The 12,463-nt window shown below is 55.5% G+C and overlaps 6 protein-coding genes across 6 annotated transcripts; 4 read left to right on the top strand and 2 right to left on the bottom strand.

The window, feature by feature from the left end:
* Positions 1-76: 76 nt before the first annotated feature.
* On the top strand, positions 77-1,706 carry P168DRAFT_234767 (purine-cytosine permease family protein; the record flags this gene model as incomplete). Its single annotated transcript, XM_024833427.1, has 3 exons — positions 77-487; positions 535-1,515; positions 1,569-1,706. The coding sequence occupies 3 exons, from the start codon at positions 77-79 to the stop codon at positions 1,704-1,706; spliced, it is 1,530 nt and encodes a 509-aa protein (XP_024693219.1).
* Positions 1,707-1,922: 216 nt separating this feature from the next.
* Positions 1,923-2,784, top strand: P168DRAFT_326444 (class I SAM-dependent methyltransferase; the record flags this gene model as incomplete). The annotated part of the gene is made up of 2 exons (XM_024841121.1): positions 1,923-2,051; positions 2,116-2,784. The coding sequence occupies 2 exons, from the start codon at positions 1,923-1,925 to the stop codon at positions 2,782-2,784; spliced, it is 798 nt and encodes a 265-aa protein (XP_024693218.1).
* A 182-nt stretch (positions 2,785-2,966) lies between these two features.
* Positions 2,967-5,618, bottom strand: atm1 (ATP-binding cassette Fe/S cluster precursor transporter ATM1). Its single transcript, XM_024835025.1, has 7 exons — positions 5,162-5,618; positions 5,046-5,105; positions 4,876-4,990; positions 4,557-4,825; positions 3,456-4,502; positions 3,177-3,393; positions 2,967-3,126 (listed from the first exon to the last, which is right to left on the bottom strand). Exons 1-7 carry the CDS (start codon positions 5,522-5,524, stop codon positions 3,080-3,082), a joined length of 2,118 nt encoding a protein of 705 aa, XP_024693217.1. The 5' UTR covers positions 5,525-5,618; the 3' UTR covers positions 2,967-3,079.
* Positions 5,619-5,816: 198 nt separating this feature from the next.
* On the bottom strand, positions 5,817-8,447 carry dbp4 (RNA-dependent ATPase HCA4). Its single transcript, XM_024837018.1, has one exon. The coding sequence runs from the start codon at positions 8,391-8,393 to the stop codon at positions 5,976-5,978; it is 2,418 nt and encodes an 805-aa protein (XP_024693216.1). The 5' UTR covers positions 8,394-8,447; the 3' UTR covers positions 5,817-5,975.
* A 208-nt stretch (positions 8,448-8,655) lies between these two features.
* On the top strand, positions 8,656-9,491 carry P168DRAFT_267198 (putative molecular chaperone). The gene is made up of 3 exons (XM_024835024.1): positions 8,656-8,751; positions 8,799-8,842; positions 8,930-9,491. Exons 1-3 carry the CDS (start codon positions 8,689-8,691, stop codon positions 9,459-9,461), a joined length of 639 nt encoding a protein of 212 aa, XP_024693215.1. The 5' UTR covers positions 8,656-8,688; the 3' UTR covers positions 9,462-9,491.
* Positions 9,492-9,831: 340 nt separating this feature from the next.
* Positions 9,832-11,381, top strand: P168DRAFT_289527 (RNP domain protein). The gene is made up of 2 exons (XM_024837017.1): positions 9,832-11,234; positions 11,279-11,381. Exons 1-2 carry the CDS (start codon positions 10,172-10,174, stop codon positions 11,356-11,358), a joined length of 1,143 nt encoding a protein of 380 aa, XP_024693214.1. The 5' UTR covers positions 9,832-10,171; the 3' UTR covers positions 11,359-11,381.
* The last annotated feature ends 1,082 nt before the right edge of the window (positions 11,382-12,463 follow it).

The raw sequence follows: 12,463 nt of genomic DNA, 5'->3' as shown, positions 1-12,463 counted from the left end.
TATGGTACACTCGTTGATAGACTGGTTTAATCCCCGCCAGTTGATATCCTAGGCTCCTGCTAGTTAGATAGACAGAATGGCAGACATTGAACAAGGTCCCACGCCGATTGAGGTCCTCAAGGACGCGGGGGTCAAATCGGAAATCGTGCAAGTCACCGAATCGATCGACTCTGATCGAAAGATCTCTCCGGTCAGACGGTGTGCGATCAAGCTTAGTCGGCTATCAGGCCTAGAGAAACGAGGCATTGAACGCGTCGAAGTGTACGAGCGCCATCCCCCCGGGCCAAATGACTACCATCGCATCTTCATGCTGTGGTTGAGCTCCTTCCTGACCGGCAACAATATCTTGGTTGGACTGTACGGGCCGTCGCTATATGGCTTGGACTGGCACGACTCTGTCTGGTGTGCTGTATTTGGGGGCGTCCTGGGCAGTCTTGGAGTGGCCTACATGAGCACCTTGGGACCGCGCAGTGGCAATCGAACACTGGTAGGTATGCTACACATCTTTTGTTGCGCCAATCGCTAAATCCCTAGGTCGCAACCCGCTTCTTCATCGGATACTACCCTAGCAAGATCTGCTGTCTCCTGAACGTCCTCACAATGCTGGGCTACGCCATGGTCAACGGCATCCTAGGCGGGCAGATCCTCTTCACCATGTCCAACGGCCGCACCGCCGTCCCGGTAGGCATCGTCATCGTCGCCGTCCTAACATGGTGCGTCGCAACCTTCGGCATGCCTCTCTTCCACCTCTACACGCGATACGCATGGGCCGTGCAGGCCGCAGTGCTGTGCATCACGATCGGCTGCGCGGGACCACACTTCGACACCAGTCGCTCTCAGTCCCTGGAATCTTCCCCTAAGGTCGTGGCCAACCGCCTGTCGTTCTTCTCGCTGTGCTTTTCCTCCGCTATCACCTGGGCCCCCTCCAGCGCAGACTACTTCGTCTATTTTTCCCCGTCGACCTCCACCACACGCATGGTCCTCGCCGCTGCCAGCGCAACCAGCATAGGGGCCGTCTTGACCACTGTGGTAGGAGTCGGCCTCGCCACCAGCATCACCTACCCAGATGAGGTGGCAACCACCGCCCCGGGCGCCCTGCTTGCAAACTCACTAACACCCCTTGGCGGAGTCGGGCGATTCTGCGCCGTGCTCCTCATGCTAGGGACGGTGTCGAACAACATTCCATGCACATACTCGGCGGGCCTGAACCTGCAGATGCTAGGCCGGTACGGGCCGCGTATCCCGCGGCCGCTCCTGACCACGCTCGAGATCGGCCTGTGCACCGTGTGCGCAATCCTGGGCCGGTCCTACCTGCGCGAGATCCTCGAGAACTTCCTCCCGCTCATGGCGTACTGGATTGTAGCATGGCTGGCCATCTGTCTCGAGGAGACGTGGATTTTCCGTCGTGGTCGTGTCGTCGACTGGACGGCGTGGAACTGCAGAGTGAGACTGCCTGTTGGGGTTGCTGCGGGGGGAAGTCTCCTGCTCGGCTGTTTGGGTGGGGTTCTCGGAATGGTAAGTAGGCTTTTGGCACCTCATTCTTGGAGTTTATTATACTGATGATATAGTCCGAATCGTACTTCGTCGGTCCTGTCACCAGGGCCCTCCCTGCACCGTGCGATCTGGGGATATGGCTGTCGGTGGGGTTCACGGCGCTCATCTATCCACCACTGCGGTGGGTGGAGGTGAGATTACTGGGGCGGTAGTATCTGTATGATAGTTTGATTATAGTTCGATAATACAGGCTCATGATATAGATCATATGCTCAACGACAAGGCTGTGTTGGCTTGGCTGGATTAGGGCTGGCGCAGTCTCCGTCTATAACCGCCATCCTCTTCATTCAATATATTGAATGAACAACTTTCCCTTGAGCAAGTCGGCTGTATCTGTCAACAAATACTATCTCCAAACTGACCGCAAAATGGAAGCTTACAACACCTGGAACGCCCGCATGGCATCCGCCACCTCCATGAGCGACGAAGCGCGCACCCTGCTCCAAAACTACACCGGACTCGCCCCCTCCCTACTCCCATCCCACGTTCACACAATTGTACCCCTCCTTTCTTCTCCCCTCTCCCCTTACCCCTGTAAATAGACTTCCTGACAAGAACCAGGCCAAGCGCGGCTTCACCATTGCACCCTATCCCTACTTCAGCAAGCTCTGGTTCGTGGACTTCGAGATCGCCCTATCGCCCGCGTACGGAGACATTCTAGGGCGGGTGCAAGACGGCGAGAGGATGCTGCATCTGGGGTGCGGGGTGGGACAGGATATCAGACGGATGGTGTATGACGGCGCGCCGAGCGAGAATCTCTGCGGATTGGATCCGCATCGTGGACTCGCTGAGTTGGGGTATGAGTTGTTTCGGGATAGGGATGGGTTGGGGAGTTCTTTTGTAGTCGGGGATTTTATGCAGGATGGGTTGGTTGACAGTCTGTTGGGCGAGGGAAAGTTCCGCGTGATTAATACTGGGTATTTCTTGCATGTGTGGGACTGGAAGGGTCAAGTTGAGCTCGTGAAGCGCATGTTGAAGGTTCTCCCCGGGATGAAGGACGACCTTGTCGTCGGGGTGAATTTCGCCCGTTGTGAGGAGCGAGAAGGCGTTGTGCCTGGCAATGGGGTGATGTCCGTCCATACCCATAAGACAATTTTGAAATTGTGGGAGGAGGTCGGACAGTCCACGGGGACGAGATGGCGAGTGGAGGTGAGCAAGGACGAGTATCATGATCATCAGAGGTTGGGTTTGAATGGGTATCGACTGCGGTGGAGTGCGAGGAGGGAGTGATATTAAGTAGATGGGCTGATCTAGTTTGATAGTACAATATATGAGGAAGCCCACCTATAATATATCAAATCAAACCATTGCTTCCCAAATAATTGGTAGATGGTTGTCTACTATAATTGTATATCGTGAGTATGATAGAATCAATATCTATTGTCAATATATATACGACATCCCAACGGGACCCAAAATATGCACGAAGAAAATACAAACACAACCATCTGTAACCCCAATCCAGTAACACCAGTGATCCGATCTAACTTACGTCTTCTTCCCTTGGCAATGTCCCTCGCCTCAGTTAGACGGTCTCTTCATATTCCGCGTCTCCTAGCGACATCTCTTGGGCTGCAGGCATGGTTAGCGGCGCGTTCGGATGTCCTGGATGAGGTACTTACCATTCCACAGCTCGGCGTAGATGCCGTTTTGATCGAGCAGATCACGGTGCGACCCTTGCTCCGCTACGTGGCCGTCTTTCAGCACGAGGATCTGGTCGCTGTCGAAGATGGTCCGCAGTCTGTGCGCGACGAATACGCTCGTGCGCGTCTTCTCCTTCAAGATGCTGTTGATGTTCTGCAGTAGGGCTTGCTCAGTGTAGGTGTCGAGAGCAGAGGTCTGTGAAGTTAGTTTTATCCAACGGAAAAGAAGGACGCGGAGAGAAATGGCAAGAGGCGTACCGCTTCATCGAAGAAAAACAGTTGCGGGTCCTTCAGGATCAATCGCGAGATGGCCAACCGCTGCTTCTCACCCCCCGAGATCATCATGCCGCGCTCTCCCACAGCCGTCTTGTACCCATCAGGCAATCGCTCAATCAGCTCGTGGATGTGCGCCCGTTGCGCAGCGTGCCGGACTTCCTCGTCCGACGCATCGATCCGTCCGTATCGGATGTTGTGGGCGATCGAGTCGTTGAACAGCGGCGTATCCTGCGGTACCACACCGATCGCCTTCCGCAGGCTTTCCAGCGACACGTCTCGGATGTCCTGCCCGTCAATCAAGACGCGGCCCTCTTGCACGTCGTAGTACCGGAACAGCAGTCGCAGGATGGTGGACTTGCCGCACCCGCTGGGACCGACGATCGCGAACTTCTGGCCCGCAGGGATCGTGAAGGTGGCGTTGCGGAGGATCGGCCGGTCGGGATGGTATCCGAAGGTGACGTTCTCGAAGCGGATCTGCCCGCCCTGGCTCAGCCGGAGCGGTTTCGCGTTCGGCTTCTCCTGGATGTTCACGTTGACCTTTTGCAGGTTGAAGAGAGTCTCCATGTCCAGCAGCGACTGGCGCAGCTCCCGGTAGACGGAGCCCAGGAAGTTCAGCGGCACGGACAGCTGGAAGACCAGCTGGTTGACCATGACCAGGTCGCCCACCGTCAGGGAGCCCGCAGCTACCCCGTTGGCCGCGAGGTACATCGTCGCGGCGAGCGCGCTCGAGAAAATCATGTTCTGCCCCGAGTTCAGAAAGGCCAGCGACGTCGTCACCTTGATCGAGGCGTCCTCGTACGCCTTGAGTGCCCGGTCGTAGCGCGCAACCTCAAACTTTTCGTTGTTGAAGTACTTGACCGCCTCGTAGTTGATGAGGGAGTCCACGGCCACGGTGGCCCCGCGGTTGTCTGCTGCGTTGGCCTGCTTGCGGAACTTGGTTCGCCATGCCGTAGTCGATATCGTGAAGGCCGAATAGGCAACCATGGTGGCCGCCGTGATGGCGGCGAACTGCGCGCCATACTGGTATGTCTGGGAAGACCATTAGCAGAAACTTCGCCGGTAGGGGGACGGTGTCCGGTGTACCAAAATCCCGCACACGAGGGAGATCTCCAAGGCAGTCGGGACCACATGGAACACCATGGACGTCAGCAGGAAGCTGATGCCCTTGGTACCACGGTCGATAGCTCGCGTTAGCCCGCCCGTCTGTCGGGACAGATGGAAGTTGAGATCGAGCCGGAGCAAGTGCTCGAAGACGTTGCTAGCAACCTTGCGAATGGCTTTCTGGGCCACACTCGCAAAGACCGCGTTCCGGAGTTCTTGGAAGAGCGTGGCTCCGATCCGGGTGGCGCCGTCTGCCTCGTTAGATAACCTCGATCAGTACCTCAGTGTCGCGCTGACTTACAAGCGATAATCATGGACCCGGCAACTGTATAAGCCGTGCCGCCGAGCGTCGCAAAATCCACGTTCATCGAATCGACGATGCTCTTAAAGTAGAACGGCACTTCCACGTTCAGGATCTAGTCGCCCGGTCAGCAATGGACCCATTACACTCCGCCAATGTTTTCCACTAACCTTCGCTCCGATCAGCAAGGACAAGGCCGTTCCGACGCGGAGCTTGGTGCCCCAGTCATCCTGCATTGTCCCCGGTTAACACCATTCGAACCCCTCCACAGACCCAGACGCATTACCTTGGGCCACAAGTACTTGGCCATCTCCTTCATGATCGCCCAGTCCGCCTTCCTTTGTTCCTGTTTCCCCAGCGTCGCCTCGCTAAGGAGGTCCTTCTTAGGCGCGACCACAGCATTCTTGGGGTCGTTCGTCTTCGGATCGGTCGGTTTGGAATCTAACCCCGCGGCGGAGGGTGATACTGTTTGGTTCGATGGTGGCTCCTTCGAGTCCTGTTTCCGCAACGGGCTATTGTGAGCTGAGAAAAAGCGCAATTGTGTCGCACGAGAGGGAGTCGTCCACGCGGTCGAGCGCGGCACCGCGGGGCGGTGATGTATGAGGCGCGAGATGCGCCAGCACGGCGATCGAGCCGCCCAGGGCAGCATGATGGCCGGATGTGAGCGTCAAGTCGACGGGAGATCAAGCGGACAGAACCTCTTTACTCAATGACACATGGTTAGGAGAAGGGGAAGCTCTGTGGAAGCAATTGGAGGGAATCAGCGTTGGTGATGAAAGCGCCGCGGTCGGAGGAAAACGCCCGCTTCATAAAATGGACAGAGGGATAAATGGCTGGATCGAGTTTAGCGTGGAGGTGGTGACTCCGGGACATAATTACGACATCGATGCCTGAGGTGGATCTAACCCTAAGAAGTAGACTATGATGTTTAAACACTTCATGCGATCTATATACATGCCATTTGCTTTTGATATCCCGCTAGAGAACTAGAAAACAAAAAGGTGAAGAAAAAATGTAAGACAATAATAGACAAGAAAGACAAAATCGAATGACCGCGTTCAGTCCACGGCCGACTATATGGGAATGCCCAATCCCATGCTTCATCCCAACAATCCAGTCGCCAACGATTCCAAATCTTCCAGGGTCTGGATCTGGGGCGCCTCCTGGACCGGACGAGTGGTGCTTCTCCGGTAGTCCTTCTTGGGCCGGGGCTCGTCCTCGCTCTCGTCCGACTCGTGGCGCTGCACCTTGGTGCGCTTGCTGGGACGACGGCTGTCGTCCTCCGACGCCGACCCCTCGCTCTCCTCGTAGGGGGCCAGCTGGGCCACGACCTCCTCGCCCTCGTCGTCGGAGTAGAGCTCCTCCCGCTCGCGAGCCTTGCGCTTCTCCTTCTTCTCGCGCTTCTTCTGCTTGGCAACCGCCTTGTCCTCCAGATCGGCCTGCCGCGCCCGCTCGGTCTCCTGCTCCAGGAACCGTGCCTGCTGCTCCTTGGCGTCGCCCTTGGCCCGGAACTGTTCCTCGTCTTCCAGTTCGTAAACCTCGTGCGCATTGCCGTCTTCGTCGTACACAAGCTTCTTGCCCTTGCCCTTGAATTTCAGGAGCTTCTTCTTGGACTTGAGCAGCTTCTCGCGACGCTTCGAATCAATCGTCAGCTCGCTCTTGCCGTCAATATGCACCGTCTTGATATCCTTGTCGGAGACATCCTCGTCGGAGGAATCCTCGTCGGAGCCGCTTGCCACGCCGAGGTCCTCGTCTCCGGCCTCGTACCGGCGTTTCACCGAAAGGAAGTCGTCCTCATCCTCGCCATCACCAGCGCCCTTCGCCGCGCCAACCATCGTGCCATCGTCATTGATAAGCTTGTGGTAATGGTCGGCCAACACGTCCTGGTTCTGTCGCTCGAACATCCGGTCGTACTTGGTCCGCACCTGTTTCTCCTCCTTCGGCGCCTTCTTCTTCTTCCCCTCGCCACCGTCCGAGTCCTCATCGTCGCTGGACAGGTTCGCAGCGGCCCGCGGGGCGTTCTTCCGCTCCTTCGTATCGTCTCCCTTGATGAATTTGATCCGCGGGGCACCAGGCAGACCCATGCTCGACGCAAGATCATCCAGCTTCATCCCCTTGATGTTGAAAATCTCCTTGTCCTTCTGCACGTAGACCGACTTGGCGTAGGAGATGAAGGCCTTCTGACCCAGGTACTTGAGCTCGGGGTCCTTGAAACACATGCTCTGCAGTTGGTTCTTGATGCTCTGCTGCTTGTTCGCCTTCACGTTGATCCGCTCGACGGGGACCTTCTTCTGCTCCAGACGCGCCAGCATCCCTTTCTCCTCGCTAGGGTCCAGGAACATGACGGCGCGACCGTCCCGCTCATACCGCGCCGTCCGGCCCACGCGGTGGATATAGGTGTCGGCGTCTTCGGGGCAATCCATTTGGATGACCCAGTCGACCGCCGGGAAGTCGAGACCGCGGGCGGCAATATCGGTGGAAAAGAGAACGGCGTGCTTGGCGTGGGAGTATTTGGAGGTGATGTCGAGGCGCCCGCCTTGCTTCTGTCGGCCGTGGAGGTGCATCAACGGGATACCAGGCTGGAGCCGTCGGAAGGACTCGTACACAAAGCGCACCTGTTTGCCCGACGAGAGGAACACGATTGTTTTCGACTTCAGGTTGCTCCGGATGAAACTCCATAGGACGTCGAGCTTGTTGTGCAGGGGCGTGACCACGTAGTGCTGCTGGAGCGTGGAAGGGGTTGCTGACTCCGCCGTATTGTGAACCGCGACGTACTCGGGATCTTGCAGGCTCAACCGGGCCAGGTCAGACACCTTCTTGGTTTGGGTCGCACTGAATAGCATGGTCTGTCGCTCTTTCGGAAGATGGCCGACGATCGCATCCACGGTCTTCTGGAAACCCATGTCCATGATGCGATCGGCCTCGTCCAGGACGAGCATTTGCAGGTTGAAGGTGTCAAACATAGCCGTCTGGTCCAGATGTTGAAGCATGCGACCGGGCGTGCAGACTAAGATATTCATCCGTCCCAATCTATCCTGCTCCTCCCGTAGACTCTTTCCACCAATGATCAAACCAGCCGAAAAGCCGTGGAAGCGGCCAACCTTGCGCAGGACCTCGAAGATCTGAATGGCCAACTCGCGCGTAGGAGACAGGATCAATGCCCCCAGCCCGTCGTGTTCTGCCCATTGCCTGCGATAAAGGTTTTCGAGAACGGGGATAATGAAGGCCAAGGTCTTGCCGCTGCCGGTCTTTGCGGCACCCAGGATGTCCCGACCTTTCAGCGCATGGGGGATCGCACGAGATTGAATATCGGTCAGGGCCTTGAAATGGGACGCCTCCAGGCCGGAAGCGGTCGGTTCGGAGAGAGGAATATCGGAGAAGGACTTGAAGGTCTCTTTGATATCGAGATCCTCGACCTTCTGGACGAGGGTGGACAAATCCTCCTGTCCCCGCTTGCGTTTCAACGACGGATCTCGAGATTTCGCATGTTTGCCGTTCCGTGCATTCGGGGGAGCCATGATCGACTCAAATCGCAAGCGATCCGTAATAGAGCCGTGTCGGGGGGGAAATCAAACGTTCTGTTGACAAAGGACCAGGATTGACTGCGCTTCTTCGCATTTCTTTCTGGCGAAAAAGATTCGCAGAATTGCCGGGCGGTGAGAAAGGACTTTTTGCAGGCCCCAGGCCCACCTTTCTGCCGGGCGGGTACGTGCTGACTCAGCGCCGATAAGATCGCGCTTATCGTTGCTTCATGTACGCTCAACCATCTTCCTGGATTGACCAAATCCCATCATTCACAGAGCAGGCTGCATTATGTCGGACGACGAGCAAGATATCTTGGACTCGCTGGAGAGGGAGGCCTCGGATTTCAACAAGGTATGGCACCCCGAGGACGGACACGGAGCTGCGACTGACCAAGACAGGATGCCGAGATCGATCGCATTCGCAAAGCCTTTCAGCTAGACGCGTGAGTTTCTCTTTCCTGTGTTCTATCTGAAGCCATTGCAAGGCGGAATTTGGGAGACTCAGCAAGAAACTGACTTTTATGGTGTAGCTACGCTGTTCTGGACCTCCAACCGGGAGTCACCGAGTCCGACATCAAAATCCAATACCGCAAGAAGTCCCTCCTCATTCACCCCGATAAGACGAAGAATCCGGCCGCCCCCGATGCCTTCGATCGCCTTAAGAAAGCGCAATCAGCCCTCATGGAGGAGAAGTCACGCACATACCTGGACGAGTGCATCGCGGACGCTCGGCGACTGCTCATTCGCGATCACAAGTACACTCTCGACTCGCCGGAGCTGAAGACGGAGGAGTTCAAGAAGGAGTGGCGCAAAAAGACGGTCGAGGTGTTGCTGGATGAGGAGGCCCGACGACGGAGGCAGATCAAAGCCAAGATGCAGGAAGAAGGACGCGAGAGACGCAAGGAAGACGAAGAGCTCGACGCCCGGAAGCGAAAGAGGGAGCAGGACAAGGCGTGGGAGGACACCCGGGAGGAACGGATTGGCAGTTGGCGGGATTGGCAAAAAGGGCGAAAGGGGGGAGATGATAAGAAGAAGAAGAAGAAAATGAAGGTGTTGGGGTAGGTTTAGACTTGAAGCAAAGTTTATATCTTCAATGGAATATTTATATCGGTGTTCAAAGTTCCTGGTGATCGATCGATATATATCGTAGACACGACCGGGGAATCTCCATACAGAGCCACTTTACCAGCAATACACTACATGAATTGAGATGTCTAATTTATAGTATATTCTACAAGTAAACTACACTGTTAACCAACTAGACTAAACCATAGATCTTGCTTAGAGAGCGTAAAGTATGTCATGGATTGACCGAAGAGGAAGGTTGATGCCTGACTACGGCGAGGCACCCAGACCACCCGTGACTTTTTTTCCACCTCATTCGCCTCTCTGTCTCTCTCTCTCTCTCTCTCTTTCTCATTCTCTCTCTTCACTTCAACCCAACGACCGCCATCTTCATCCCCACCAGTGTCCTATTGCTCAGTTGGTTTATTATAACTACCACTCGAGGATCACGACTGCTTCCTTGATCCACCCCAAACGCGATCGTCCGGGATACCTCTTGCCTCTTTCGACCCTCCAGACCGCGACGACAACCATCAATCCCCCCTCCTCTCTTTCAGGGACACCACAGTTCGGCTTTTTCAGGTGTGACGTCTGGCGTGTGACTGCTACGTCGGTCAAACCCTGAAGGTACGTGTCCGCTGCTAATCGCACACGGCGAATCACACTATCCACCGCCCGCCTCTCTCTTTGCGAACAATCCATTCATCATGTCCTTTCCGCCACCTCCAGGTCTGAAGCAAGCTCCTTCATCGCTCCCTCCGCGACCGCCTCCCGCCAGCTCCATCTCGCCCTCTCCCACTCCGTCGTCATACAAACCCGCATACTCGGCAGCGCCGTCCTATGCCTCTGCGGGGACCAGTAGCGGATATGGGGGTAGCGGAGCCCGCTCGGGCTACAACGCCTTCACGGCATTCCAGCCGCGGGCCGTAGCATCGAGCCAGCCATACCGTAACAGCAGTCCCGTGGTGTCGGCGCCGCCGGCTACCACGTCTGGGTATTCCACTCCAACCACCACCGGCTACGGTAACTACTATTCGCAACCACAGCAAACGTACCAGGGGGGCGCCTCCTACTACGGGTCGGCGCAGTACAACGACAACAACTATGGGGCTGCAGTTCCGCACATCCAGAACCCCTTTGCGGCCGATCAGCCGTACGGGTCTCGCGCCAAGGCCAACGAATCCGGCGTAGATGCTGAGATGGAGGCGCAGATCGCCCAGTGGCAGAGCGCCTACGCCAACAAGGATGAAGTCCCGCCCGTCGGGAAGATCCCGGGTCAGCGCGACGCCTATCCCGCCATGCCCAGCACCGGCTCCGGCGCCACCACCCAAGCGGGAACCACACCGGCGGCCAGCACGCCCAACCCGTTCCCCAGCGGCCCGGAACCGGATCCCAAGACGGTGGTGCGCGCCGGCGGCGGGAAGACGTGGTCCGATTCCTCGCTTCTGGAGTGGGACCCCGCGCACTTCCGCCTCTTCGTTGGAAACCTTGCGGGCGAGGTCACCGATGATTCGCTGCTCAAGGCCTTCTCCAAATACACGTCGATCCAGAAGGCACGCGTGATCCGCGACAAGCGGACGCAGAAGAGCAAGGGGTACGGGTTCGTCAGTTTCAGCGACGGCGATGATTATTTCCGGGCCGCGCGCGAGATGCAGAACAAGTACATCGGGTCGCACCCGATTCTGCTTCGCCGCGCTACCACCGAGGTGCGGCCCGTGGCGAACAACAAGACGGGGCGAAAGAACGGCGGAGGCGGGGGCGGCCACAAGGGTGGAGCGGGCGCCGGAGGCAAGGTGCGACACGACGGGGTGAAGAAGCCGGGGAAGACGAAGGGAGGATTGAAGATTTTGGGTTGACGTGGAGGATATCGTTTCACCCTGTCTATGATACATAGTAATTGACATGCATATACAAGATAAATCTATATTGTGATTGTATTTTGGTAGCTCTAATATCTAAAGTTCCGCTAACCTGTCTGCTGAGTACTTGTCCAGTTGATATGACCGTAGGGAGGTACGTATCTCTGGTAGAATATAGCTGTGTAGAGAACGTAATATGAAGAAGTATATATTCGTGATCATAAGACCAACGCGATCGTGTCATATATGTATGCATGCTTGATGTACAGTCACTTTTCACTCATAAATAAATGCAGGTACCGCTCGTCATATACTGTGCTCGGGTTGTATGTCGGAGAAAATATATCAAGGAAAATAAAGAATGGGAAATAAAGACATCAACATAGTTGAACATGGCCGTAGGAAATAGGAGAAACAAGATAGCAGGAAATCAACCGGTACTCCTTTCGTTAGCGCCGTGCGTCGTCATATCGTTCGATATGTACTGATTCTGGTAGAAAAGAGATCGATGGATAGATAGATAGATCGAGGGCGTATTCGTTCGTTCGTTCGTTCGTCATTAGGGTTTCGTTCGTTTCGTTCGTTCAGGAAATAGTCGGTCATGAGATAGCAATGGAGATAGATCGTGGGAAAGAGGAATACAAGAGTAGGAAAAGAAGATGTCATCCTTCATCAGCCCCACTCTCCTCGTCGACAGCCCTCTTCCGCGGAAATAACGAGACGTGGTTCTTCATGGCCCAGATGCCGAAGCTGGCGATGGCGATGAGCAGGAAGAGGATGATGATGATGATCGCGATGGCGATGTTTTTTTGAACCATTGTGTCTTTTTCTCCTCTCTTTATATATATATATATATATATGCGTATGTGTATATGTATAGGTGTGTCAAAAACGAGGGTTGTCAATCGGTCTGGTCCAATAGTATAGGTTGATTATATCGATCGGTATGGTTGATAATCGAATAGTGGATTAGGATTAGGATCAAGAAAGATCCAAGAATCCAGGGATGAAGAATGGAACATAACAGAAAGAGAGACGAAGTAAAAATTCTCGGCGCCCTCGTGTCTAAAAGGGAAAACGGACCTAGAGCCCAGCCATGTGGATTTCCGGGGTGGCTGGGATGACGCTCAACTTAGGGCT

This window comes from Aspergillus campestris, assembly GCF_002847485.1.
Source record: "Aspergillus campestris IBT 28561 chromosome Unknown P168scaffold_5, whole genome shotgun sequence".
Taxonomy (NCBI): domain Eukaryota; kingdom Fungi; phylum Ascomycota; class Eurotiomycetes; order Eurotiales; family Aspergillaceae; genus Aspergillus; species Aspergillus campestris.
Note: the sequence above shows the minus strand (reverse complement) of the source record. Positions and strands in the feature narration are given on the sequence as shown.

What these genes read in the sequence shown, in the direction of transcription:
- atm1 (XM_024835025.1), bottom strand. Translation starts at nt 5,524, where the DNA reads ATGCTGCCCTGGGCGGCTCGATCGCCGTGCTGGCGCATCTCGCGCCTC. An exon ending in CCAAGTACTTGTGGCCCAAG is followed by an intron (nt 5,106 to 5,161) that starts GTAATGCGTCTG and finishes GGGACAATGCAG; the next exon opens with GATGACTGGGGCACCAAGCT. An exon ending in CGGGTCCATGATTATCGCTT is followed by an intron (nt 4,826 to 4,875) that starts GTAAGTCAGCGC and finishes CTAACGAGGCAG; the next exon opens with ACGGCGCCACCCGGATCGGA.
- dbp4 (XM_024837018.1), bottom strand. Translation starts at nt 8,393, where the DNA reads ATGGCTCCCCCGAATGCACGGAACGGCAAACATGCGAAATCTCGAGAT.
- P168DRAFT_267198 (XM_024835024.1), top strand. Translation starts at nt 8,689, where the DNA reads ATGTCGGACGACGAGCAAGATATCTTGGACTCGCTGGAGAGGGAGGCC. An exon ending in AGGCCTCGGATTTCAACAAG is followed by an intron (nt 8,752 to 8,798) that starts GTATGGCACCCC and finishes TGACCAAGACAG; the next exon opens with GATGCCGAGATCGATCGCAT. An exon ending in AAAGCCTTTCAGCTAGACGC is followed by an intron (nt 8,843 to 8,929) that starts GTGAGTTTCTCT and finishes TTTATGGTGTAG; the next exon opens with CTACGCTGTTCTGGACCTCC.
- P168DRAFT_289527 (XM_024837017.1), top strand. Translation starts at nt 10,172, where the DNA reads ATGTCCTTTCCGCCACCTCCAGGTCTGAAGCAAGCTCCTTCATCGCTC. An exon ending in AGGCGGGGGCGGCCACAAGG is followed by an intron (nt 11,235 to 11,278) that starts GTGGAGCGGGCG and finishes GACGGGGTGAAG; the next exon opens with AAGCCGGGGAAGACGAAGGG.